The 27,558-nt window shown below is 43.2% G+C and overlaps 1 protein-coding gene across 1 annotated transcript; it reads left to right on the top strand.

Moving 5' to 3' along the window:
* The first annotated feature begins 203 nt into the window (after nucleotides 1–203).
* On the top strand, nucleotides 204–27,551 carry LOC135543574 (contactin-associated protein-like 5). Its single transcript, XM_064970952.1, has 23 exons — nucleotides 204–307; nucleotides 927–1,033; nucleotides 1,592–1,785; nucleotides 2,856–3,003; nucleotides 8,113–8,316; nucleotides 8,489–8,673; nucleotides 8,846–8,989; nucleotides 16,612–16,885; nucleotides 17,053–17,196; nucleotides 17,382–17,547; nucleotides 18,491–18,597; nucleotides 20,335–20,454; nucleotides 20,837–21,037; nucleotides 21,550–21,706; nucleotides 21,923–22,050; nucleotides 22,290–22,460; nucleotides 22,741–22,959; nucleotides 23,114–23,353; nucleotides 24,068–24,388; nucleotides 24,492–24,625; nucleotides 24,751–25,054; nucleotides 26,697–26,759; nucleotides 26,969–27,551. The coding sequence occupies exons 1-23, from the start codon at nucleotides 204–206 to the stop codon at nucleotides 27,226–27,228; spliced, it is 4,095 nt and encodes a 1,364-aa protein (XP_064827024.1). The 3' UTR covers nucleotides 27,229–27,551.
* Nucleotides 27,552–27,558: the final 7 nt, after the last annotated feature.

Raw genomic sequence — 27,558 nt, 5'->3', positions numbered from 1 at the left:
ATAGCGACTTTTGTTGTTTTTGAAACAACGTCTTTAAGATTATATTTGTGAGAAGGTCTCTACGATTTAATCACATGGCTTTTACAAAAATATATCGAGGATAGAGCTGGAAAGCCACAGGAACATTCTGATCGGCGGCGCGCACACGTTTGGACCTATTTTCTGGAGACCACCGGCAGATGCTGTAACGCAAATTGGATCAAATGCCTGCTCTGTTGGCGAAAATGAGCTCGAGAAGCGCCTCGTGGTTCTATGCATTCAGTGTCGTTGTTTTGAGTATTTGTGGATCCACACATGCAGCAAGTAAGTCAATTGCAAGTCTGTTTACAGTAGACTAGCCTATTCGATATCGGTGTCTAAGGTTGCCAAATATATCTGTCACACTGACACTCATCCAACTCAACTTTTGGTATAATATTTGAGAGGTATATATAATTTTCCCATAAAGATTATGATGAGCTATTGTTTTAACACATTAGGACACTTGTTATGTTAGGCAATGCATTTGGTGTGCTTTGAAGTAATATTCAATTGTCTTGTATTCAATTGCATGGTGTCTATGTTGACTTCAAATTGACAGGTGTTAAATGCTTATTTGGATACTCAATGTAGCTGTTTTGGAGAAGTCATAGGGTGGCGCACAATTGGCCCAGCGTCGTCCTGGTTAGGGTTTGGACTGTGTAGGCCGTCATTGTAAATACGAATGTGTTCTTAAAACTTCTTCGGGATCGATGTCCCGTCATTGTAAACAAGATATTGTTCTTACTGACTTGCCGAGTTAAATAAAGGTTCAATAAAAGTCAGATTAGGTAGGCTACTGTATCAGGTGGTTTGCTGGGACACTCCCTCTTTCCATCACCTGGTGGCAGTGTTTCACACTATTGTTCACGCACGGCATAAAATAACCATGGTCCTCTTTCAGAAAGTTGTAATGGACCATTGCTATCAGTTTTGCCTGAGTCATCCTTCAAAAGCTCTTCAACATCCTCTAACAGTCAACTGCCTCACACCGCAAAGCTGAACAGAAGAGAGGGTAAGTATTGCCACGTTCACTGTAAGCAAAATATTGTCAGAACTAGTGAGGGATTTGGCTGTGTTGGCCTGCATTATTAGAATCAGAAGATTAGATTCAGATTCAGAGATTCAGTGTTTAATAATCACATGTACAGGGTTGCAGGTGTGGTTGCAGGGTAAAGTGAAAATCTTCGGCTCCGAGCTCCAACATATAGGACTAAGTGAAATAAAATACTGAAAATGGTCATAAAAACAACAACAATAGAAATATATACGCACTATATACGTCATACCTCTAGCAGTGATGAAGAAATACATGTCCATTGGGGTGGAGGCAGAGTAAAGACTGTTGAGAGGGTGAGGGGGGATGACCATAGGGGGAGCAGCATGACCACTGAGTGGGTGTGAGGACCAAGTGAAATAAAAACAATGACAATTATGCTAAAATGAAATACATCAATAATATACATATTAACAACTGCAACAGGGATGAATGTCATTGTTAATTGTCACACACACACACACACACACACACACACACACACACACACACCCATTGTACCCTTTCCTGCACCAGGAGAGGGTGGCTGGGCCCCGGAGCGGTCAGACAAACAGCCTTGGCTCCAGCTGGACCTCAGGGAGAAGATGGAGATCACGGCCATCGCTACACAGGGCCGTTCAGGGAGCTCTGACTGGGTGAGCAGCTTTATGCTGCTGTTCAGTGACTCTGATCTGGCTTGGAAGCAGTACGGACAGAGCGAAGACACTGGGGTGAGGCTCTGCCTGTCTGGCAGGTTGATGTTTATTGTCATGAGTCTTGCCCTGGAGGCAGAACTAAGAGGCTTTTCCTTCTAGAGGGGCCAGCTGCAAAGTCAAAATTGTCTATAATCGTATAAATTCATGAAAACTACAATGTCACCGGATTTAGGTTAAAAGTTGGGTGAAAAAAATATGAAATTCCCTCATGTTAATTACTAATTGTCATGTCCCTTCAAAAAGCATAATAAGAAAAATTATATTTGTATAAGTCATAAGAAGTAGGGATTCATTTCAGGTCTTAAGGGGATTCCTTCCTTGGCAGATATTGTAAGACATTTTAAAGCTGTAAATGAGAGATTTTGGTTAAGTACAGCAGAGAAAAGTAGATTGCGAAAATGAAATGTTTTGCTGTAATTAATGGAAGAAAATAGAAAGAAAGAAAATAAGAATTAAATAAAATGTCACACTTCTGAAAATACCAAATGTAAACTTTTGTTTACCTCATCAACCCCCAGCTATTTTCTGCTCTCTGTACTTGAACGCTCTCACCCCAGAAGCTCGGGTGGCCGCTTGAAAGTTACACAGAGCATAAAACACAGTATTTTGGCCTCTAGGGTACACGCTTCCTTTTTGCTTGACTTGAATTACTTTATTTTTGGGGGTTTGAACTTTTGAATTGATTTCTGTGGCCACTGGGCCCACCAGCGACAGAGGTCGCATTGCTTCTTCCCATGCTGAAAGGCTAAACAAATGGGCTCAGATGGGCTTAGGCCTCCACAGAAGAATCAATACAAGTCATGAAAGAGCTTTATCTTCCCCTTAAATCTCATGTTCCTCCTCGTTCCTCTCAAAAGTTGTGAGGAAGAAATAGAAAAACTGCATCTTGACACAAAAGCAAAGCCCTCAATTTGCCCTCGTTAGTATCATTGACTGTCTACTATTCCTGGATTTTTTTCACATTACATTTGAATGAATGATTACTTTTCATTATCTGTTACCAATTGGATTTTTTTTGTTGATTTGAATGTGTTTGACCGTTCTAGTCAGTACTGTATCCATTCTCCCTCTCCTCTTCCCAGCAGACATACAGAGGGAACACAAACTCAGACGGTGTGGTCCAACACAAGCTGGTCCATTCCATCACAGCTAGGTTCCTACGCTTCGTCCCACTGGACTGGAGCACTACAGGATGGATCGGCCTCAGAGTGGAAGTCTATGGCTGTGCATACAGTGAGTGGATCATCACATCAGGCTGTCTCTAGTTAGGATATTGTTTGTGTTAGTGATGCGCGGATCAGCTGTTTGTTCACCCGCAACCGTCAGTGATAAAGTGAAAATCGGAGGCCCGCAAAGGTTTTGACGGTAGGTCTATGCTTATGATTTCCGAAATTTTTGTATGTTATTTGTTACTCAACTTGTCTATAATTAGGTACAGTTGAAGTCGGAAGTTTACACACACTTAGGTTGGAGTCATTAAAGCTTGTTTTTCGACCACTCCACAAATTTCTTGTTAACAAACTATAGTTTTGGCAAGTCGGTTAGGACATCTACTTTCTGCATGATACAAGTAATTTTTCCAACAATTGTTTACAGACAGATTATTTCACTTATAATTCACTGTATCACAATTCCAGTGGGTCAGAAATTTCCATACACTAAGTTGACTGTACCTTTAAGCAGCTTGGAAAATTCCAGAAAATTATGTCATGGCTTTAGAAGCTTCTGATAGGCTAATTGACATCATTTGAGTCAAGTTGTTATTTTGAAGCAACATCTCAAGACATCAATCAGGAATTTAAAACTTGGTCGCAAACGAGTCTTCCAAATGGACAATGACCCCAAGCATACTTCCAAAGTTGTGGCAAAATGGCTCAAGGACAACAAAGTCAAGGTATTGAAGTGGCCATCACAAAGCCCTGACCTCAATCCTATAGAACATTTGTGGGCAGAACTGAAAAAGCGTGTGCGAGCAAGGAGGCCTACAAACCTGACTCAGTTACATCAGCTCTGTCAGGAGGAATGGACCAAAATTCACACAACTTAATGTGGGAAGATTGTGGAAGGCCACCCGAAACGTTTGACCCAAGTTAAACAATTTAAAGGCAATGCTGCTAAATACTAATTGAGTGTGTATAAACTTCTGACCCACTGGGAATGTGATGAAAGAAATAACAGCTGAAACAAATCATTTTCTCTACTATTATTCAGACATTTCACAATAAAGTGGTGATCCTAACTGACCGAAGACAGGGAATTTTTTGTAGGATTAAATGTCAGGAATTGTGAAAAACTGAGTTTAAATGTATTTGGCTAAGGTGTATGTAAACTTCTGACTTCAACTGTACATGTAGCTTCTCTTCTGTCATTATTTGTTACCCTGGAAGAGTAAATAAACCCTTGCTCACCAGAATAATGTCATAAATTGATAGAATTAATGCTTCAATCTAGTTGACATCACTAAAGTTTGTTTTCGCTTTCCTCTTTAGTCTCTGCTTCTCTCCTGCAGAAAAGGTATTTAGGGACCGGGGAAAAAATGCAATAATAAAAAATTCAAAACTGGAAAGATTATTTGGCTCGCGTACAGTTAAACCATTCTATATACTTTCGGCCCATCACTGGACACTGTGCTATCTAACCTCCAAACGAGCTTCAATGCCATACAACACTCCTTCCGTGGCCTCCAACTGCTCTTAAACGCTAGTAAAACCAAATGCATGCTTTTCAACCGATCGCTGCCTGCACCCGCATGCCCGACTAGCATCACCACACTGGATGGTTCCGACCTTGAATATGTGGACACCTATAAGTACCTAGGTGTCTGGCTGGACTGCGGGCTCTCCTTCCAGACCCATGTCAAACATCTCCAATCGAAAATCAAATCAAGAGTCGGCTTTCTATTCCGTAACGGGGCCTCCTTCACTCACGCTGCCGGGCTTACCCTGGTGGAACTGACTATCCTGCCGATCCTCGACTTCGGCGATGTCATCTACAAGGTTGCTTCCAACACTCTTCTCGGCAAGCTGGATGCAGTTTATCACAGTGCCATCCGTTTTGTCACTAGAGCAACTTATGCTGCCCACCACTGCGACTTGTATGCTCTAGTCGGCTGGCCCTCGCTACATATTCGTCGCAAGACCCACAGGCTCCAGGTCGTCTACAGGGCCATGCTAGGTAGAGCTCCGCCTTATCTCAGTTCACTGGACACGATGGCAACACCCATCCGTAGCACGCGCTCCAGCAGGTGTATCTCACTGATCATCCCTAAAGCCAACACCTCATTCGGCCGCCTTTCGTTCCAGTACTCTGCTGCCTGTGACTGGAACGAATTGCAAAAATCGCTGAAGTTGGAGACCTTTATCTCCCTCACCAACTTCAAACATCAGCTATCTGAGCAGCTAACCGATCGCTGCAGCTGTGCATAATCTATTGGTAAATTTATTTACTTTTTATTTACTTTTCTGCTCTTTTGCACACCAATATCTCTACCTGTACATGATCATTTATCAATCCAGTGTTAATCTGCAATATTGTAATTATCCGCCTACCTCCTCATGCCTTTTGCACACATTGTATATAGACTCCCCTTTTTTTTCTACTGTGTTATTGACTTGTTAATTGTTTACTCCATGTGTAACTCTGTGTTGTCTGTTCACACTGCTATGCTTTATCTTGGCCAGGTCGCAGTTGTAAATGAGAACTTGTTCTCAACTAGCCTACCTGGTTAAATAAAGGTGAAATAAAAAAATAAAAAAAGCCCTAAAGCTTAGGTTTAGGCTATGCACTAACGCCAGACAAAATAATGAAAGAAAAACCTTAATGTAGCCCATAGATAAGAATTGCACAAGAATGATACATTTATGGATTTTTAATGCATTATTTCTCTTTAATTAACCTGCCTGCCACACAATGTTAAATTTAAGTGCCTCGTAACGACCAAACTAGTGGCAACTGAGCTGCCACCAACTTGAAGGAGACCTTAACTTTGCTGGAGTATTGCCATTTTATACCATTTTGGCAGACATTGTCAGGCATAGTGTTCAAATCACAAGCAGTAGCTGTAGGTTGACCTGAAAAAATTGAGGATTCTGCTCTTGCCTCTTTTGTTGACAACCAGGTTCTTCTTCTTATTCTTTGGTATTACGGCGGTCCGCAAAGAAATGTTGTAGGTGCCTACTGCCACCCACTGTATCGGCTGTGTATCAGCCAACTAGTTGGTAGTATAATTTCATTACACTTTGTGAAAAAATTGCACTACCAACTAAACCTACAACCATCAAAACCTCACCACTACTTGGCCCAATCGGATTATTTTGGTAAAATGAAATGAACAAATCATTGAAATGACTTGGGGTATTTTGACAATTTATTGAGACTGCTATGAAATGACAGAGGGGATACAGCTATGTAGGAGAAACAGATTGAAGGGAGCATGGAATTTAACCCCGGTCTTCGGTGGAGAGAGGGGTGATGTGTCTAAGCCAGCTGCATTAGGCCTACAGCTATACCACAGGCTCTACACGACTTGCATTCATTTTTATTAAGTATGGTATATAGTGCATTCGGAAAGTATTTAGACCCCTTTCCACATTTTGTTACGTTACAGCCTTATTCTAAAATGGAATGAATCAATGGTTTTCCTCATCAATCTACACACAATACCCTGTAATAACGAAGCAAAAACACATTTTTAGAATTTTTTCAAATATATAACAATGAAAAAATATTATATCACATTTACAGAAGTATTCAGACCCTTTATTCAATACTTTGTTGAAGTAGCTTTGGAAGTAATTACAGCCTCGCGTCTTCTTGGGTATGACGCTACAAGCTTGGCACACCTGTATTTGGGGAGTTTCTCCCATTCTTCTCTGCAGGTCCTCTCAAGCTCTGTCAGGTTGGATGGTTGTCCTTCTGGAAGGTTCTCCCATCTCCACAGAAAAACTCTGAAGCTCTTTCAGAGTGACCATTCGGGTTCTTGGTCACCTCCCTGACCAAAGTCCTTCTCCCCCGATTGGCTCAGTTTGCTCAGGCGGCCAGCTCTAGGAAGAGTCTTGGTGGTTCCAAACTTCTTCCATTTAAGAAATATGGAGGCCAATGTGTTCTTGGGGACCTTCAATGCTGGATACATTTTTAGTACCTTTCCCCAGATCTCTGCCTCAACCCAATCCTGTCTCGGAGTGCTACAGACAATTTCTTCAACCTCATGGCTTGGTTTTTGCTCTGAAATGCACTGTCTACTGTGGGACCTTATATAGACAGGTGTGGGCCTTTCCAAATCATGTCCAATCAATTTAATTTACCACAGGTAGACTCCAATCAAGTTGTAGAAACATCTCAAGTAAGATCAATGGAAACAGGATGCACCTGATCTACATTTCATGGGTCTGAATACTTTTGTAAATAAGGTTTTTCTGTTTTTTATTTGTAATACATTTGCAAATATTTCTAAAAACCTGTTATCGCTTTGTCATTATGGGGTAGATTGATGAGGATTATATATTTTTTTGTCCAGATTAGAAAAAGGCTGTCAAGTAAGAGATGGGATCTGTTGGGAGGGATCTGAATACTTTACGAATTGCATTGTATGTTGGTTGTTTTTTTTGTTGTCAATTTCAATTCACCCCAGAATAGTTTCTTACAGTGTGGCTGTGTGGTTGAGCAGGTAAAATTCAAATGAAATGTACTATGTTATTGCCCCTCCCCCTGTTTCTAATCTGTCCAAATAAACCGTTGGAAAAATAAAGGTGGAATTCCACACAAAAAATACCCATAGGCCCTTATCATCAATCAATAAACCATTGATTGTATGAGAAACACAGTTTTTGTGTTTTTATGCTGCCTTTTACATGCACTGAAACCCCCAAAAGTGTTGTTTTCACAGCACTGTCTTAAAAACACCAATATTCAAGTTGAAGAACCACTTTGGGTGTTTCAGACTATTTTGTTTCTGTATTAGAACACATTCTGTGTATTAAAACGCTCACATTGGGTTTACATTCAAATACCCCCCAAACACCAGATCTCAGATTAGGTGCACTACTTTTCATGGTTATTTTTACAGTGCAACTGCCCTTCATCCATACAATATTTGTGTGTGTGTGTGTGTGTGTGTGTGTGTGTGTGTGTGTGTGTGTGTGTGTGTGTGTGTGTGTGTGTGTGTGTGTGTGTGTGTGTGTGTGTGTGTGTGTGTGTGTGTGTGTGTGTGTGTGTGTGCGTCTGATTATACACTAATGTATTATAAAGCGTTAGCACAAATTTTAACATTATGCTAATATTCAGTATATGGGTAATCTGACTGTGCTTTCTTCATGTTTATCTTCATCCACTATTGGTTCACAGAGTCAGATGTGGCAAACTTCAACGGCAGGAGTGCTCTGTTGTACCGGTTTAACCAGAAGTCCCAGAGAACGGTGAAGGATGTGATCTCCCTCAGGTTTAAGAGCTACGGGGCAGATGGGGTGCTGGTGCACGGGGAGGGACACAGAGGAGACTACCTGACATTGGAGCTGCACCACGGGACCCTGGCTCTGCACCTCAACCTGGGTAAGCACAGGCCAATGGTCTCATACAACTACTATTAGGGAATGGTGCTCTCATTATGACAAAATCAAATATACAGTAAAAGATGCTGATTCTGAAAACTCCTCATTCAACCTACTGTATTTGTGTTGTACTCTTCTTCCCTCCTCCTCCTCTCCCTCTTCCCTCTCTCCAGATGACGCTAAGCTCTACCCCAGCAGTGCGAATGTGTCAGTGGGCCTGGGCAGTCTCCTGGATGACCAGCTCTGGCACTACGTCCTAGTTAAACGCTCCAACAAGCAGGTCAACCTCACCGTGGACGGGCACACACATCAACTCAGCACCACAGGTGTGGAAGACTCACTGGAAGTGGACTATGAGGTGCGTCATCACTCATTAATGTACTGTATTTCATTAGAGCCACTGCAAATTATGCGGCATAATTCATTCATTCAGCCATACATTACTGAATTATATATATTTAAATGTTTTTTTGTGGTGTAATCAATCAGGATTGTTTGGTTATGAATCCCATTCTCTTTGTGTGTCAAAGCTCAGCTTTGGAGGAATTCCTATACCCGGTAAACCAGGAAGCTTCCTTAGGAAGAACTTCCATGGCTGCATAGAGAACCTCTACTATAATGGAGTCAGCATTATCAACCTGGCCAAGCGACGCAAGCTCCAGATCCACAGTGTGGTAGGGATCTATACTCTACATGAAGCATACTGAATGTACACTGGTCTAGCATACTGTATGTACCCCATGGAGAAAAAAAAACTACAGGGCCCCTAACATAGAAATCAGAATGGTTCAGATTAAAATAACGTACTGAACAATATGTGTTATTAAATGTACTAACTGTGAGCTTCTGCTGCTCTGTACTACAATTGTGCATATTCTAGTTTCTACCTTCATCCTTTGCCTATATTTTAACAGTATTGCAAACGTTTTTGGTTCCTAATGTTAAAAAAAGCTGTCTGCGTCATGAGATTTTTATGATGCTTTATTATAAATAACTAAACAAATAGTGACTTACTTTTTAATATATGGTATTGTAGTCAGTTTCAATGAAGAAATTACCAATGATCCATGTTTAAGATTAAAGAATTGATGACCAATTCTTATAAACAAGGCTGACCCTCTACTGCTCATAATTCCTAAATATATGCCTAAATAACATACCCAAAATAAAAACCAGTCCTGAACTATGTGGACTGCAGGCATAAATGTGGTACCTACAGAGAGCAAGCATCTGTGAGACCTCAACTGTAGCGTCAAGACATTATGTGGTTCATTCCTGAGTAAGTTCCACACAAGATAAACCATAGCAGAACATACTCTGAAACAGTATTTTGCCCGTCCCCGGGCAGGCTTGGGTAGAACAGCTTAAGGCATTTGCCCTTGTGTTTGTTCCTTGTAAACAAAACTCAGAGGTTACCCTGCACCAAGAGCCCAGCGTCAAGCCTTCTTGCTTATAATGTCTTTAAAATTACATTTTCTATCTAACTGGTTGTCATTTGAAAGGATGGCAAGGCTGTTCAACCTGCCTTGGCACATTGCAGATATTAGATTGTTCTTTGGAAGTTTCAGCTTACTGAAGGCACGTTCACCTCCAGCTACTGCTGCAGGCATTGGTACAGAAGATTTGCAGTGCAACGCATATCTCTCAAAAAAAAAATGCTCTGTAGCTACAACTTGTGGATGGCAATGTAGGAGCTCTACAGGAGAAAGTGGCACCGTATATCATCTTTAGACCGCACCTCATTTTCAAATCCATCTGTGAGATCTTTGCGGAGTACTTGTTTCTCAATTTGTGGCAAGATACACACATTTGGTTTTTGGTGAAATCTCCTTGCGTATAGCTGCAATCGCGTGGAACCGCAAGCACTGTGTGGCAAAATCCAATGTCTGACTTCTGTTCATTTTGCTATGTCATCTTCAGTCTCGTCAGGGAAACGTTTTATTTGTTTTCTGTTCGGGCTCCTTTGTTCACTGTGAAACTGAGCAGTTCATTTGCCACCATGGAGGCTTCTGCCAATAGAGCGTCACCATTGATTACGCAGAGCCTGTATTTCTTCCTGTAGTGCCTTAATAATGTGAGCTGCTTCAGTGTCCACTGAAAATATTTCCTGACTGCAGAATTAGGCTTCTATACTCAATGCACTGCAAAACTCGTACCCAGAAAGTGAGCAGGAAGATTGCCTTGAAAGACATTAAGTAGCTTTTCAGACCTTTTGCCTCAGATTTGGCTTCTTGTTTGTCAGGCTGCAGCTAGCAAGATGTGCCTTGATGATAGCCGGTAAATGAGTTGCCACTGGTCGGACCGCAGCAATACTCGCACTCCATCGTGTCTCTGAAAGGTGGTTAAGACAGCAGCTAGTCTTTTCCTTGAGAATGGCCCATCGCTCTGGGCTGGCACTGAACAGATTGTAAAGACGATTCACACAGCCAAAAAAGGTTGATACTCCTGGTTACGACTGAGCTGCATATACACCCACAAGTATAAGAGTATGGGAGGCACACGGTGAGTATGTGGCCAGTGGATTCTTCACTTTCCCTGACATATTTGGACCATTTATCATAGCCTTGACCACGGCAATCTGCTATGTCAATACCATGCCCTTCCAATGCACTCAAATCATTTCAGAAATTTCACTGCCTGTTTTTCTAGCAAAGTCTTTGAATTCAAGAAAACGTTCAATTATTTCCCAGTCACCTGTTTCCTGAACTTTATCTTTGTGTACATATCTCACCAAGAATACATTTAGCTCAGTATGGGAAATGTCTGGAGTTGCATCACATACAACCGAGTAATAGATTACATCTTCTCTTTCATAAAGTATTGTTTTCAAAAACCCTTTGACCACATATTCCTATGAACTCGTTGTGGCTCTCAGATCTGAGGTAATAAGACTGTCGTGCTCCTTTCCTTTTGTCCGTGACTTTCTGTAAGTGCTCACGTAATAGCGGGTCATAATTTGATGACAGTTCAAGGAAGCCGAGGTAATGTCCATGATGCACATCATCAAGATTGAGTGATTTCTGTCAGAATGGTAGATTCCTAGATGCGATGTACAGTGTCATCCAAAATCCTAGCATACTCTATGTACCCCATGAAAAAAAAAACTACAGGGCCCCTAACATAGAAATCAGAATGGTTCAGATGAAAATATTTTCGCACCAAAGTACGTTCATCTCAAGGAGACAGAACGCGTCTCCTTCCCGAGGGGTATGATGGCTGCGTGGTCCCATGGTGTTTATACTTGCGTACTGTTGTTTGTACAGATGAACGTGGTACCTTCAGGCATTTGGAAATTGTTCCCAAGGATGAACCAGACTTGTGGAGGTCTACAATTTTATTTTCTGTCTTGGCTGATTTCTTTTGATTTTCCCATGATGTCAAGCAAAGAGGCACTGAGTTTGAATGTAGGCCTTGAAATCCATCCACAGGTACACTTCCAATTGACTCAAATGATGTCAATAGCCAATCAGAAGCTTCTAAAGCCATGACACGGTTATACGTTTTCATTTTCATCACAGATTCTTTTGTATAACATTTTTCTAATTATTAACAAATCATTTTCTAAACATTTTCATGCCCCCCCCCCACCCCCCAACGTCGCCCTTGTATATACATACTACACTCCAATTGAATAAACTCCAATAAGAATGACCATTAAATATGCCTAAATGACCCAGTATGGATGAATGTGGGCTGTTTTGCATTACAACCAGGTGGTTCGAGCCCTGAATGCTGATAGTTTGAAAGCTGTGCTATATCAGACCGTATACCATAGGTATGACAAAAATATGTATTTTTACTGCTCTAATTACCTTGGTAACCAGTTCATAATGGCAATAAGGCACCACGGGGGTTTGTCATATATAGGCAATATACCACGCTTAAGGGCTGTAATCAAATCAAATACAATTTTATTTGTCACATACACATGGTTAGCAGATGTTATTGCGAGTGTAGTGAAATGCTTGTGCTTCTAGTTCCGACCATGCAGTAATATCTAACAAGCAATCTAACAATTTCACAACAACAAAGGAATGAATAAGAATATGTACATATAAATATATGGATGAGCGATAGCCAAATGGCATAGGCAAGATGCAGTAGATTGTATAGAGTATTGTATATACATATAAGATGAGTAATGTAGGGTATTTAAACGTTATATAAAGTGCCATTGTTTAAAGTGACGAGTGACACATTTATTACATCCAATTATTAATTATTAAAGTGGCTAGAGATCTGAGTCAGTGTGTTGGCAGCAGCCACTCAATGTTAGTGATGGCTGTTTAACAGTCTGATGGCCTTGAGATAGAAGCTGTTTTTCAGTCTCTCGGTCCCAGCTTTGATGCACCTGTACTGACCTCGCCTTCTGGATGATAGCGGGGTGAACAGGCAGTGGCTTGGGTGGTTGTTGTCCTTGATGATCTATTTGGCCTTCCTGTGACATCGGGTGGTGTAGGTGTGCTGGAGGGCAGGTAGTTTGCCCCTGGTGATGCGTTGTGCAGACCTCACTACCCTTTGGAGAGCCTTATGGTTGTGGGCAGAGCAGTTGCCGTACCAGGCGGTGATACAGCCCGACAGGATGCTCTCGATTGTGAAAGTTTGCGAGTGTTTTTGGTGACAAGCCAAATTTCTTCAGCCTCCTGAGGAGGAAGAGATGCGTCTTCTTCACCGCGCCGTCTGTGTGGGTGGACCATTTCCGTTTGCCCGTGTTGTGTACACCTTCTCCACTACTGGCCCGTCAACGTGGATAGGGGGGTTGCTCCCTCTGCTGTACCTGCCCTCCTCTGTGTGCTGGAGGGCAGGTAGTTTGCACCCGGTGATGCATTGTGCAGACCTCACTACCCTCTGGAGAGCCTTACGGTTGTGGGCGGAGCAGTTGCCGTACCAGTTGCTGTACTCTCGATTGTGCATCTGTAGAAGTTTGTGAGTGTTTTCGGTGACGAGCCGAATTTCTTCAGCCTCCTGAGGTTGAAGAGGCGCTGCTGCGCCTTCTTCACGACGCTGTCTGTGTGGGTGGACCAATTCAGTTTTTCCGTGATGTGTACGCCGAGGAACTTAAAACTTACAGTCATGGGTGAACAGGGAGTACAGGAGAGGGCTGAGAACGCACCCTTGTGGGGCCCGAGTGTTGAGGATCAGCGGGGTGGAGATGCTGTTTCCTGCCCTCACCACCTGGGGGCGTACCGTCAGAAAGTTCAGGACCCAGTTGCACAGGTCGGGGTCGGGACCCAGGGTCTCGAGCTTAATGACGAGTTTGGAGGGTACCGTGGTGTTAAATGCTGAGCTGTAGTCGATAAACAGAATTCTTACATAGGTATTCCTCTTGTCCAGATGGGTTAGGGCAGTGTGCAGTGTATCAAGGGACCCCGCTTTGTGTTGTGCATAAAAACAACCCTTAGCTGCGGTATATTGGTCATATACCACACCTCCTTGGGCCTTATTGCTTAATCATGAATTTGTTTTGTGTCTTGAAGATTCACACCTCTCAAAATACATTTTCAAAACTACAATGCTGGAAGATGATGCATATATACAATTAAATGGTGGTTAGGAAGAGGCAAAGTAGGTACAGTTTTCCCAGTCCATTACAGAACGCCTCTGCTCTGTCTATTTTAATGTAATATTGTACAGCTCTCTCTAGAACCCTTTGGTGACCAATTACAGGCAGGCGCTGAGCCATGGACACCCACTCCCTCCCAGCCTACGGTGAGCTCTGTCTGTGGAGGTAATGTGTATGTCCCAAATGGCACCCTATTCCCTATATAGTGGTATACAAAAGTAGTGCACTATATAGGAAATAGGGTGTCATTTGAGACACAAGCAATGTGAATATACGGTAGATGGACATGTTGAGGAGGCGGCATTAATGAGAAATGAAAGGAAGCCACTATTGTCATTATTTTCAGCCCAAATGGGCATCTGTGCAGAAGGCGTACCTGGTACATTGCATAGTTGCCATGGCAAATGTTCAGGTATTAGATCAAACAGAAAGTGCTAAAATGTTCTGTTTGATCTAATACAATACTTGCCCATTGTTTGGCCCTCTTTGTCATTCAGCTGAACCCATTGCCCTCCATGTGAACTGTGGAAGCCAATGAAAGAGACTGTAAAGGTATTTGAGGAGCTGCCTGGCAGATAGTCTGTAATACGTTAGGGGACAGTTTCAGATTTGTATTTGTATTTGTATTTATTATGGTTCCCCATTAGCTGCTGCCAGGGCAAGTAGTGATGAAGTCAATCTCTCCTCTACTTGAGCCAGGAGAGATTGGAATGCATATTATTCATGTTTGCTCTCTTTGTACATCCAAGGGCCAGCCATGCTGCCCTGTTCTGAGCCAATTGCAATTTTCCTAAGTTCCTCTTTGTGGCACCTGACCCCACGACTGAACAGTAGTCCAGGTGCGACAAAAAGTAGAGCCTGTAAGGACCTGCCATGTTGATAGCGCTGTTAAGAAGGTAGAGCAGCGCTTTATTATGGACAGACTTCTCCCCATCTTAGCTACTGTTGTATCAATATGTTTTGACCATGACAGTACAATCCAGGGTAACTCCAAGCAGTTTAGTCACCTCAACTTGCTCAATTTCCACATTATTTATTGCAAGATTTAGTTGAGGTTCAGGGTTTAGTGAATGATTTGTCCCAAATAAAATGCTTATAGTTTTTTAAATATTTAGGACTAACTTATTCCTTGCCACCCATTCTGAAGCTAACTGAATCTCTTTGTTAAGTGTTGCAGTCATTTCAGTTGCTGTAGTAGCTGACGTGTATAGTGTTGAGTCATCCGCAGAGACACACTGGCTTTACTCAAAGCCATTAGTAAAGATTGAAAAAGGTAAGGGGCCTAGAAAGCTGCTCTGGGGAATAACCGATTCTACTTGGATTGTGTTGGAGAGGCTTCCATTAAAGAATGCCGTCTGTGTTCTGTTAAGACAGGTAACTCTTTATCCACAATATAGCGGGGGGTGTAAAGCCATAACACATACGTTTTACCAGCAGCAGACTATGATCGATAATGTCAAAAACTGCACTGAAGTCTTACATGACAGCCCCCCCAATCTTTTTTTATCATCAATTTCTCTCAGCCAATCATCAAGTCATTTGTGTAAGTGCTGTGCTTGTTGAATGTCCTTCCCTATAAGCGTGCTGAAAGTCTATTGTCAATTTGTTCACTGTAAATTAGAATTGTATCTGGTCAAACACATTTTTTCCTAAAACTTTATTAAGGGTTGGTAACAGGCTATTTGAGCCAGTGAAGGGAGCTTTACTATTCTTAGGTGGCGGAATGACTTTGGCTTCCCTCCAGGCCTGTGGGCACAAACTTTCTCGTAAGCTTAAATTGAAGATATGGAAAATAGGAGTGGCAATATTGTCCACTGTTATCTTTCAGTAATTTTTCATCCAAGTTGTTAGACGCCGGTGGCTTGTCAATTGTTGATAGAGAACAATCTTCTTTTTTTCCCTCTTCCACCACTCACTTTACGGAATTGAAAATTACAATTATTGTCTTTCAATTTGTAGTACGTTTGCCAATCGATTGTGCAGCCAGACTTATTTGCCATTCCTTTTGCCTCATCCCTCTCAACCATACCATTTTTCAATGTATTAATCCACGGGGATTTAACAGTTGTTTCAGTCAGTTCGTTAATGGGTGTATGCTTATTAGTAAACAGGATAAGTTATAAATGTGTCAAGTGCAGACAGACAGCCCAGCGCCGGAGTTCTGTTCTCCTCTGTTTCAGGCAGCAGGATCGATGATGTATTCACAGCTAAGCTGAGCACGTGTATCGGACAAATACTGAACTCTGTATTCACTCTCAATGCTCCTTCACTCTCCCTGGGACAGGAAAGCTGAATTAGTGATAACATTTGACATTTCCATGGCCTTTCCACTCAGATGACCATGAATAACATTGCGTGTGTGTGTGTGTGTGTGTGTGTGTGTGTGTGTGTGTGTGTGTGTGTGTGTGTGTGTGTGTGTGTGTGTGTGTGTGTGTGTGTGTGTGTGTGTGTGTGTGTGTGTGTGTGTGTGTGTGTGTGTGTGTGTGTGTGTGTGTGTGTGACGTACAGTATGTCAGTCACACATGCACATTCATTCTGTATGTGTCACAGGAAAGGACCCATGACTCAAAGGACTCCAGAACAGACACACAGAAGGAATGACTTCCTGTACTGTGTACAATTTCCGTCTCTTTGAACAGTTGCTAATCAGCACGTCTCAATAGAAGAGAGTAGTAGGCTACCACTGAATGTGTATAGCATTGATCCCTACTTAGCCTTTCCTCTGTTCCCCAGGGCAATGTGACCTTCTCATGCTCTGAGCCCCAGCCTCAGATGGTGTCCGCCACCTTCCTGTCCTCCAGCGGTAGCTACCTGTCTCTTCCCCTGGGGCCTCTTGGGGTGTGGGGGCTGGACGTACACTTCCACTTCAGGACCTGGAACCAGGAAGGACTTCTGTTCTCCACCGGCCTGGCACAGGGATCACAGCACCTGGTGTTGCAAATCAGCAGAGGTCAACTGCACCTAATGGTCCATGGAGCTGCTGAGCAGAAAACCAACATTTCCATAGGTTAGCAGCTAGCTAGCTAGGAAAAAGCCACCTAATGGCATGTCACATTGACTTTGCGGTCGCTAATGTTTGCTACGTTTGCAGGTAACAATGAACTGGCAGCATTATGGGACTGCAGTAAATGTAACCTAACCCATGCTGTGTTTTTCTGTGTTCTGTTTTACTAGAAGTCGGTGTAACTGATGGCCTGTGGCATTCTGTTAGTCTGAGCTACAGAGATCGGATGGTTTCCCTGGTCTTGGACAATGAGCCAACATCTACCGTGGACGTACAAAGTCATGCAGACTCAGGCAATAGTGTATTTTTTGGAGGTAAGATGGCAGTCTTTTAGCTATTGCTTATTGTTGGGGGAAAATTGGTAATGACTGTGTCTTAAATTATGCTTGAATTTTTTAAGTGTGTGTTTTTTTAATTAGATCAGTGTTTCATCAAAATGTGTTTGATGACTATTCCTGGAATGATTTAGCAATACAAATATTGTCATGATTTCCAACAGGTTGTCCCCAATACAGTGGTGGCTGTAAGAAACCTACTGTGGCCTTCCAGGGGTGCATGCGTCAGATCCTCCTAAACAACCAACTTATGGATCTACCCCGTGTGCAGCAAGGGCTTTTGGGTAATTACAGCAAGCTTCAGTTCGACATCTGTGGGATCCGCAACAGGTATGCTCACAAAATCTCAACAATTCATGTTTTTATATCTTGTATTTAGGCTACAGTATGTCATTTGTGACACTGTTCTATGCAATATACGGGAAAGTATCTCTGTGTCTGTCTCTTCAATCTATCAGTATAACATGTGTATGACCTGAGATCAGATGGAAGGACTCCCATTACAACAGGCAGTATGGCATGTGTATGACCTGAGATCAGATGGAAGGACTCCCATTACAACAGAGAGCATTTTGCTTGGTGGATCCTAAATGGCACCAAAAGTAGTGTACTATATAGGGAATAGGGAGCCATTTGAGATGCATCCCCCTGGACTGTATGCCTGTACTGTCACACTGCCAAAGCCAGAAAATTCCTCTGAATAATTTGTTCCCATCCCTTTAAGGCAGCTGTGTGTGTATATGTGTGTATGTGTGTGTGTGTGTGTGTGTGTGTGTGTGTGTGTGTGTGTGTGTGTGTGTGTGTGTGTGTGTGTGTGTGTGTGTGTGTGTGTGTGTGTGTGTGTGTGTGTGTGTGTGTGTGTGTGTGTGTGTGTGTGTGTGTATGTATCTCTCCCATCCCTCCCTGGGCATCTATCCCTGCCAGTATTGATTTGCCTGTGTGCCAGCTCTGACTATTAGACTGAGTGAGAAATATGTTGTGGCTGTGCCAGAGCAGGCAGCAGTGATTAGGTTGACGCGCTCCAGGAGTCACACTCTGTTTCCTCCCTAAGCCTGCTCTATGGAGGGGTGGAGGGAACTGGCAGAGGAGACAGCACAGACAGTGGCTATATCAAGGGTTATAGACAGTGGATATGCAAGGACACAACACTATGATAGAGGAACTGCCTTATATATCTCTTTTATCTTCTATTAATGGCTTTTCATGCTACTGTATGCAGCTCTGCAGTCATGAGTTATGTTCAGAGTGTGAACATGTCTCTCTCTTTCCATAGATGTCTGCCTAATTTTTGTGAGCATGACGGACGATGCACCCAATCATGGAATACTTTCTACTGTGACTGCTCAGGGACAGGCTACACTGGAGAAACCTGTCACAACTGTAAGTCAAACTGTCACAACTGCGGCCCAAATGTAATGCCCATGATAAATTTGGGCTGACTTTGGATATCCTATGGGGCTAGTTAGAGACAATCGGTAAAATACACAAGATACATGGGACAATGTGTGAAAATTCCAATAGCTCCAAATTTCAAATGCTTAAAAACCTCAAACCAACAATACATTTTAGTGTTTTCCTATACAAATATTGAAAGTATTTACTGAGAACGAAAAGGTGTGTAATGTGAAAATATTGTCTCATTTACATTGTGTAATTTATTGATGGTCTCTATCTAGCCACAGGGATAGGCTATCCAAAGTCAAACCAATTTTGCCATGGTCGCACACCAGCTGGCTAAAGCTAATTGGCTAAATTATTTGGTTAACTCTTCCCACTGGTGAAGACACACAAGAGACACCCACATCAAACTACACCCCAAAACCACATCACGTTTGAATTCCGTCATAGCATTTCTTAATGAACCAATTCTAAAACGAGGCCAAATCAGGAAGTGCAGTCGCCCTTTAAACTGGCTCCTTCATGATAGTGAACATCTTCACCTGTGAAAATATACAGTACAAATACACTCAGTGGACAGTTTACTAGGAACACCACCCTGTTCGAGAAAATGGTTTGCTCCTACCGACAGTGAGTCACGTTGCCGTGGCTTGCTATATAAAGCAGGCAGACAGGCTTCGAGGCATTCAGTTACTGTTGGATTGAACTTTAGAATGGGCAAAATGAATGACCAAAGCGATTTTGAGCATGGTATGAGCGTCGGTGACAGGTGTGCCGGTTCCAGTATCTCAGAAATGGCCGACCTGCTGGGCTTGTCACAAACGACAATGTCTAGGGTTTACCGAGAACGGTGGGATAAATAAAAAACATCCAGTCAGCGGCAGTCCTGTGGGCATAAACAGCTCATTGATGAGAGGTCGAAGGAAAATGGCAAGAGTTATGCAAGCTAACAGGCGGGCCACAAACAGGAAAATAACGTCACAGTACACCAGTGGTGTGCAGAATGGCATCTCGGAACGCACAACTCGTCGGTCCTTGTCATGGATGGGCTATATGCAGCAGACGACCACACCAAGTTCCACTCTTATCAGCGAAAAACAAAAAGAAGAGGCTCCAGTGGTCACACGATCACCAACACTGGACAACTGAGGGGTGTGTAAACATTGCCTGGTACGACGAATCCCAGTTCCTTTTGCGTCATGCTGATGGCAGAGTCTGAATTTGGTGTAAGCAGCATGAGTCCATGGCCGTTCCTGCCTGGTGTCCACCCGGTACAGGCTGGTGGCGTATTGGTGTAGGAAATGTTATCCTGGCACATGTTAGGTCCCTTGATACCAATTGAGCAACGTTTCCATGCATAAAGAATTCAGGCTGTTCTGGAGGCAAAAGGGGTCCGACCCGGGTGTCCCGGTACTAGACGGGCCCCTGAGTGTATATTATGTTTAATATACTGTATAGAGTGACTAAAGTTACATTAGTGTTTCCACTATTTCCCGTCACTGAACTCTCATTGATATTCCCATCAGGGTGTCATAAATTGTGAAGTGGAGGGATCTTTACTAACTGCTGAATTATAAAAGCTGCCGTGGCTTTCTACTTCACACCAATACCGTTCACACATTTTGCATGTGACAAGAAAATGTAATTGAGCTCGTGCTCTTGGCATACTGCAACACACGTATGGGCTATTGATATAAGTACTCATCTTGCTTCCCACAGCTATTTATGAAGCGTCGTGTGAGGCACACAGACAAATGGGGAGTACGTCTGGCTACTTCTACATTGATCCAGATGGGAGTGGTCCTCTAAAGGCAGCACTGGTCTACTGCAACATGACTGGTGAGCTCATGGCTTGGCATAGCCTGGTTAAACCAGACTGAATTGTAGTGAAGCAATGGTGAGCACAGCGTTTGGTAACCGGGCTAGGCCGGGGAAGCTGCTGGTGCAGTTTTGGATATTCTCAATGAGATAATATGAGGCTAATGCGATTAAGTGTGTCCACCACTTTACACATCTTTGTTTATCTCTGGTGTACTTTTCACACAGTCGACTAACCTGAATTAAATGAATCATTAGAAATGTGAAGGACACCTATCCTGGAAAACAGAATTACATTCTAGTAGTCTTTCTCATGCTAATATGATAATCTGGATTATCCACTGTGCTGTTAAGCAGATAATCCTGTATATAAGGTCAAATGCCTGCTCTGTCTTCCCTATAGAGAACAAGGTATGGACAGTGGTGGGCCACAACAACAGGGGGTCTGTGAATGTGACTGGCGCCACAACAAAGAAGCCGTATGTGATGAGGTTCAACTACACTGTCTCCCTGGAGCAGCTCCGCACTCTGATTGGACGGTCTGAGCACTGTCAACAGGAAGTGGTCTACAGCTGCAGGAAGTCCCGTCTCTTCAATACTTGGGGTGAGTCTTATTGGAAGCCTGATAAGTGCAAACAGTATACAGAGAGCTCAAGTTGAAATCAAATTACATAATGGATTTCTGCCCAAAAAGTTGTCCAAAAATATTCAGTGAGTTCAAAGTATTTCCGAACCCTCTGTTCCCTTTGATTCCAACTCCCACTGTGAAAAAAGCCTCACTGACTTCTTCGGCTGTCTCGCCTGGGGATGTTTTGTTTCTCATATGAAATATTGATGCGGACGGTCTTGTTTTAGATACAGGCAAGACAATATGTCAAGACAAGGTATTTCACCAACTTCAGTGGAATTGCCGACATTACAAGACTAAAAATCAATCATGTGTTTTCTATGATGGCAGAAGGTAAACCTCTGTGTGTGTAGTAGGTGAACATGTCCCATGGGCCAAGCAGACCACATTGGCCAGACAAAGAGTATAGTTGATGATGTAGTAAATATTTTTTTTTTTTTCATTTTCGTAGAGATTGCATGATGGAAATAAATGTGCATTGGTTGTAGACGGGAGGCCCCTGTCATGGTGGCTGGACGGGAGTGGAGAGAAACAGACCTACTGGGGAGGCTCTGTACCTGGGGTCCAACAGTGCTCCTGCAGCCTGGAGGAGAACTGCATCGACATGAACTACTTCTGCAACTGTGATGCAGACACTCACTTGTGGTACAGTGGATGCCAATGCATTTATATTGTTTTATGACCTGCATTAACAACATTTATGTGTTTTACCAATCAGTCTTTCTTTCTATAAATATAAGTAAGTAATAAGTATAATTTCTTAGAGTATAAGTATAAGTATAATTTCTTAGAGCTTTGAGTGCATCTTTAAATTGAGTAAACTGAGGTCATGTCTAAAATTATCTAGACTTTTTCCAACAGGGCAAACGACACAGGACTGCTGTCCTACAAAGATCACCTACCACTGACTGAGATTGTAATAGGAGACACCAACAGGACAGGCTCAGCAGCTGTATACAGAGTCGGCTCCCTTCACTGCAACGGTGACAGTAAGTTTAGTTCAGTTCATATAATTATCCCAAAAGCGAGTGTGCCAATAATAATTCTAGATTTTGTTCATACAGAATATGCCAACAAAAATTCTGTCAGTGTAATTTTTAACACCAGGGAAGAGTGGAGTGGAGCAAGTTCTGTATATCTGTAACAGTAAGGGGGAGTGGGGTAAATTGTCCCAGTTTTGACATTTTCAGTTACTTAACTTTCTAACTGTACTTTCCTGTATTTGCAGAGTTCCTGTGGAATGCAGCCTCTTTCTACCCCGGGTCATCATCCCTCCACTTCCCTAAGTTCCAGGCTGAGCTCAGTGCGGACATCTCTCTGTACTTCAAGACCACAGCTTCCTCTGGTGTTCTACTGGAGAACCTGGGGACCACTGACTTCATCACCCTGAAGTTGACCAGTGAGTTGGTCTCTCCCTGAATCCCAAATCAACCAAACTCTAATCCCTCCCTAGGCACTTGTGTAAATGATAGATGATCACCTCAAGTTGAAACCTTTTCTGTTTCTAGATGAAAGATGACTTGGTATTTGATGAGATAGTTCTGATAACATTATGGAAAACTCTGGTTGAGTGGGGAGAATACATTGGTCCGGGAGCCAAAGACTACAAGCTAGACTACATTTTAAACAAAAGTGGGCCACGTTTTGAACTTGAATTTCTGTCTGTCTGTCCCCCTCAGCTCCCTCAGCTGTAACATTCATCTTTGACGTGGGAAACGGCCCGGTGGACTTGACGGTGACGTCCCCTGTCCCCCTGAATGATAAGCAGTGGCACTACGTTAGGGCTGAACGCAACTTGAAGGAGGCCTCCCTGCAAGTGGACCAGCTGCCACTACACACTCTGGAGGCCCCCTCTGAAGGGAACTACCGTCTGCAGCTCAAAAGCCTACTGTTCATAGGTAGGCACTAGACCCAGGTCAAACCATAACAACACTTTCTTTGCATATTAGCTACTGTTTAGTTCCACATTGGAAGTAGTATTCTTCTATTTCTAGAGCATTTAATATGTACTGTTTATACTTCCTGTGTTTCCTACTTCCTACTTCCTGCCAGGAGGATCCACCTTCAAAGAGAGCACCTTCCTGGGCTGCATCCGTGCGTTGACCCTGAACGGCGTGACCCTTGACCTGGAGGAGCAGGCCAAGTTGACCCCAGGAGTGACCCCAGGCTGCCTGGGCCACTGCAACGGCTCTGCTAGTGTCTGTCATAACAGAGGGCGGTGTATGGAGAAAAACAGTGGATATGTCTGTGACTGTACACACTCTGCCTACAATGGACCACACTGCAAGAAAGGTGAGTAACAGCAATAAGCTAAAAAGATTTGGAGAAGCTGAGTTAATGGCTGTCTTTGGGGTTAGGAAATTGTAGATTTGAAAGTATGAAAATAGATTTAGATAAGAATTATTTCACAGAATTTGGGGAATGTATTTGATTTATATCACAAGGAGTGATCAAAGCATGTATTAAAAAGATCAGAGATACTTTCTTTTCAACCCCCATTGGCTCATTCATTTCCATAAATCTGAAACTAATATCACAGGCCAGGACATATTTTCTGTTGGATTGAATTCCATTCAAAAGCTGTGTTCATGCTGGCCTGGCTGACACACAACAGGACTCCTGCTGAGACGACGCCACCCATTATGGATGAATCCTGTATTCATCCACAGGCATCAAAGCAGGTTTTATCACTTCAGATATTCAGATATAACCTATTCACAGCATTTTGAATGAGGATTCTGGACAGGGTCGTGCTTTAGGGGAAGGGGCACTTGGTACCTCAGAAAATGTGTGACTTCTGTTTGATCCATTGATGATCTAGCCATGTTTCTTTGAGTTTTACTCTTTCAAGCATCCCTTGTGTTCAGACCCATTCAACATTCAGATAAGCCGGTTCTTGCAAATGCTGTCGGAATCAGTGTCTGAGATCAACAGCACAATACGGCACTACTGAATAAGGAGCCTTCTACACTAATAACAACATCCGTGTTTGTATCCCTGTAACAGAAGTGTCAATGTCCTTTGAGAGTGGCTCCTCGGTGACCCTTACCTTCCAGATGCCTTTCCCAGTCATGCACAACAGAGACAGAGGTAGCCAGTCGTCTAGCAGTCAGCCAATCCATAGCCAGTCGTCTAGCAGTCAGCCAATCCATAGCCAGTCGTCTAGCCGTCAGCCAATCCATAGCCAGTCCTCAGCCATCTATGCCCACGACGGCGAGTCCAGAGAAAACGTTGCCTTCAGCTTTCTGACGACTCACACCCCTGCCATGTTACTCTGTGTCAGCACCTACCATCAACAGTACCTGGCTATCATCCTGGCTAACAACGGTAGCTATCTTTTTGCTATCTCCATCCATGATTCTCTCCGTCTTCATCTCTTAACAACATTGTACGATTAGAAGCTTTTTTCTGACTTTCTTAACTTTTGTAGGGAGTCTGCAGATCTGGTACCATCTGAACAGAGAGAAGAGAGCAGAGATCTTTACTCCCAAAGTCTCCAGCCTAGCCGATGGGCAGCTCCACCGTGTCCAAGTACACCGGGAAGGCAAAGACCTTTATGTCCAGGTCAGTGATCTCTATCTGAATCTATTTCAACATAGCAAAGCATTATGCTTACAGCATAGACAGTCAGCCCACCTTGATGGCATGTTGAAGTGTATTTGGAAATGTTTGCTTTTTTCTTAAACCAGATTGACAAAGACATCGACCAAAAATACAACCTTTCTTCTGACATGAAGATGAACACACTACGATCTCTGACTTTAGGTAAAGTCACAGGTACATCAGCAGGACATGCTGGTTTGGATGAGGAAGTGCTTAGGGCAGGATCCAAGGGTTTCATTGGCTGCCTGTCGTCTGTCCAGTTCAATCATTTGACACCTCTGAAGACAGTCATTCTCAGTCGTGGAAGCTCATTGGTCCATGTTCTTGGCAATCTAGTTGAATCGAACTGTGGAGCCTTGGCTGATAGTACAACTTCACAATCAGCATCTGGTGAGTTTAATAGCATTGATGTGAATCATGTTCGGCTTCACAATATGGATTTTATTTATGTCATTGTTTAGCATACAGTGCATTCAGAAAGTATTGAGTTTTTCCACATTTTGTTACATTACAGCCTTATTCGAAGATGAATTAAATAGTTTTTTCCCCTCATCAATCTACACACAATACCCCATAATGACAACGCAAAAACAGGTTTTTAGACATTTTTACAATATTCAGACCCTTTACTCAGTTCTTTGTTGAATCACCTTTGGCAGCAATCACAGCCTTGGGTCTTCTTGGGAATGATGCTACAAGCTTGGCACACCTGTACTTGGGAGTTTCTCCCATTCTTCTCTGCAGATCCTCTCAAGCTCTGTTAGGTTGGATGGGGAGTTTCACCACACAGCTATTTTCAGGTCTCTCAAGAGATGTTCGATCGGGTTCAACTCTTGCTGGGCCACTCAAGGACATTACGAGACTTGTACCGAAGCCTGCGTTGTCTTGGCTGTGTGCTTTGGGTTGTTGTCCTGTTGGAAGGTGAACCTTCGCCCCAGTCGGAGGTCCTGAGCACTCTGGACAGGTTCTCTTCAAGGATCTCTCTGTACTGTCCTCCGTTCATCTTACCCTCGATCCCGACTCCCAGTCCCCGCCGCTGAAAAAAAATCCCCACAGCATGATATTGCCACCACCATGCTTCACCGTAGGGATGGTGCCAGGTTTCCTCCAGACGTGTCGCTTGGCATTCAGGCCAAAGAGTTCAATCTTGGTTTCATCAGACCAGAGAATCTTGTTTCTCATGCTCTGAGAGTGCTTTAGGTTCCTTTTGTCTACAAGCAGGCTGTGATGTGCCTTTTACTGAGGAGTGGCTTCCGTCTGGCCACACTACCATAAAGGCCTGATTGGTGGAATCCTGCAGATGGTTGTCCTTCTGGAAGGTTCTCCCATTTCCACAGAGGAACTCTGGAAATCTGTCAGAGTGACCATTGGGTTCTTGGTCACCTCCCTGGCCTAGGCACTTCTCCCCCGATTGCTCAGTTTGGCTGGGCGGCCAGCTCCAGGAAGAGTATTGGTGGTTCCAAACTTATTCCATTTAAGAATGACGGAGGCCACTGTGTTCTTGGGGGAAGAATTTTGTTGGCACCCATCTTCAGAACTGTGCCTCGACACAATCCTGTCTCTGAGCTCTACGGGCAATTTCTGTTTTTTTGCTCTGGCATGCACTGTCAACTGTGGGACCTTATATAGACAATAATTCTAAAAACCTGTTTTTGCTTTGGCATTATGGGGTATTGTGTGTAGATTGAAGAGCGGAAACATCTATTTAATACATTTTAGAATAAGGATGTAACGTAAAACAAAATGTGGAAAAATGGAAGATGTCAAAGTACTTTCCGAATGCACTGTAAATCCAAATTATACACAGGGTTGTAACGGCTGCACAGAGTGGGTCTTTAATGACTCATTAACTTGACCTCTCTCTTTTAGGTTTTGACATGAGCAGGCATAATTACTAAATTAAATTACTCATTGATTGAAATGCCTTTGTAAATTCCACGTAGCCTTTCATCGTCCACAGAATATAATTGAAGGTCATGTCTGACATCTCCTTTGTTTGCTTGCTTCCTTTCTTCTGGAATAAATCCCTCAGAGGGTGTCGATAGGGGCGTAGATCGACTGAAGAAGACAAGAAGTGATTCAGCAGTCATTGGAGGTTAGCCAGAAGATCATCCCCAGTTATCTGTGTTTCTTCACATGATAAATTATGTAGAAAATGATTTAATTTCTGTCAATGTACAGCCATTCTCCCTGAAACAGATACTTTTTACATTTGGCGTAGTAGGCAGGATTGGGATATTCATGTTGACCAAGTAACCCCCAGAATGATTCACTTTAAAGTTAAAACAATGTTCTCTGTCTCAGGTCTCATCACAGCTGTGTTCCTCATCACCCTCTGTGCCGTGGCCGTGACGTCGTGCTTCCTGTACAGCCGCAGCCACAGCCACAGCCACACCCACCCCCAGGAGAAGGCCTCCATCTCACAGAAGAAGGATCCCAGACACAGCCCGGAACACAGCTACCCTGCAGGCCTGGAGAACAGCTATCCTGTAGACTTGGTCTTGGATCTAAACCTGGACCTGCACAGCTCTGTGAGTCACAGCAGAAAGGAGTACTACATCTGATACCACCATAGCCTTCTTTGCCCAATTTCCCTGCCTCCTGTTCCGCACGCTGTTCTGCCTGGCCTCAAATACAGAACAGGCCCCTCTGGGCGGAGCAGCCATTCATCCCAAAACCCAGTGTTAAGTCACCTGACTGTTCCCGGGCTATCTAGGAGCAGTGATCATTGGTGATCCATTCCCTGTGTGGCTACAAGAATGACCCAATGGAGGATGGTCATGCCGCAGTGTTCTATCTCAAAGGCTGTTTATTGGAGCATGGGAGCTGTACCTTTTTTGATGAGCGGTGACAATTGGAGAACATTTATTGTGTATCTACTTCCTATCACATTG

Source organism: Oncorhynchus masou, chromosome 7 (assembly GCF_036934945.1).
Source record: "Oncorhynchus masou masou isolate Uvic2021 chromosome 7, UVic_Omas_1.1, whole genome shotgun sequence".
Lineage (NCBI taxonomy): Eukaryota > Metazoa > Chordata > Actinopteri > Salmoniformes > Salmonidae > Oncorhynchus > Oncorhynchus masou.
Note: the sequence above shows the minus strand (reverse complement) of the source record. Positions and strands in the feature narration are given on the sequence as shown.

What these genes read in the sequence shown, in the direction of transcription:
- LOC135543574 (XM_064970952.1), top strand. Translation starts at nt 204, where the DNA reads ATGCCTGCTCTGTTGGCGAAAATGAGCTCGAGAAGCGCCTCGTGGTTC. An exon ending in GATGCAGACACTCACTTGTG is followed by an intron (nt 21,707 to 21,922) that starts GTACAGTGGATG and finishes TTTTTCCAACAG; the next exon opens with GGCAAACGACACAGGACTGC. An exon ending in AACTTCACAATCAGCATCTG is followed by an intron (nt 25,055 to 26,696) that starts GTGAGTTTAATA and finishes TAAATCCCTCAG; the next exon opens with AGGGTGTCGATAGGGGCGTA.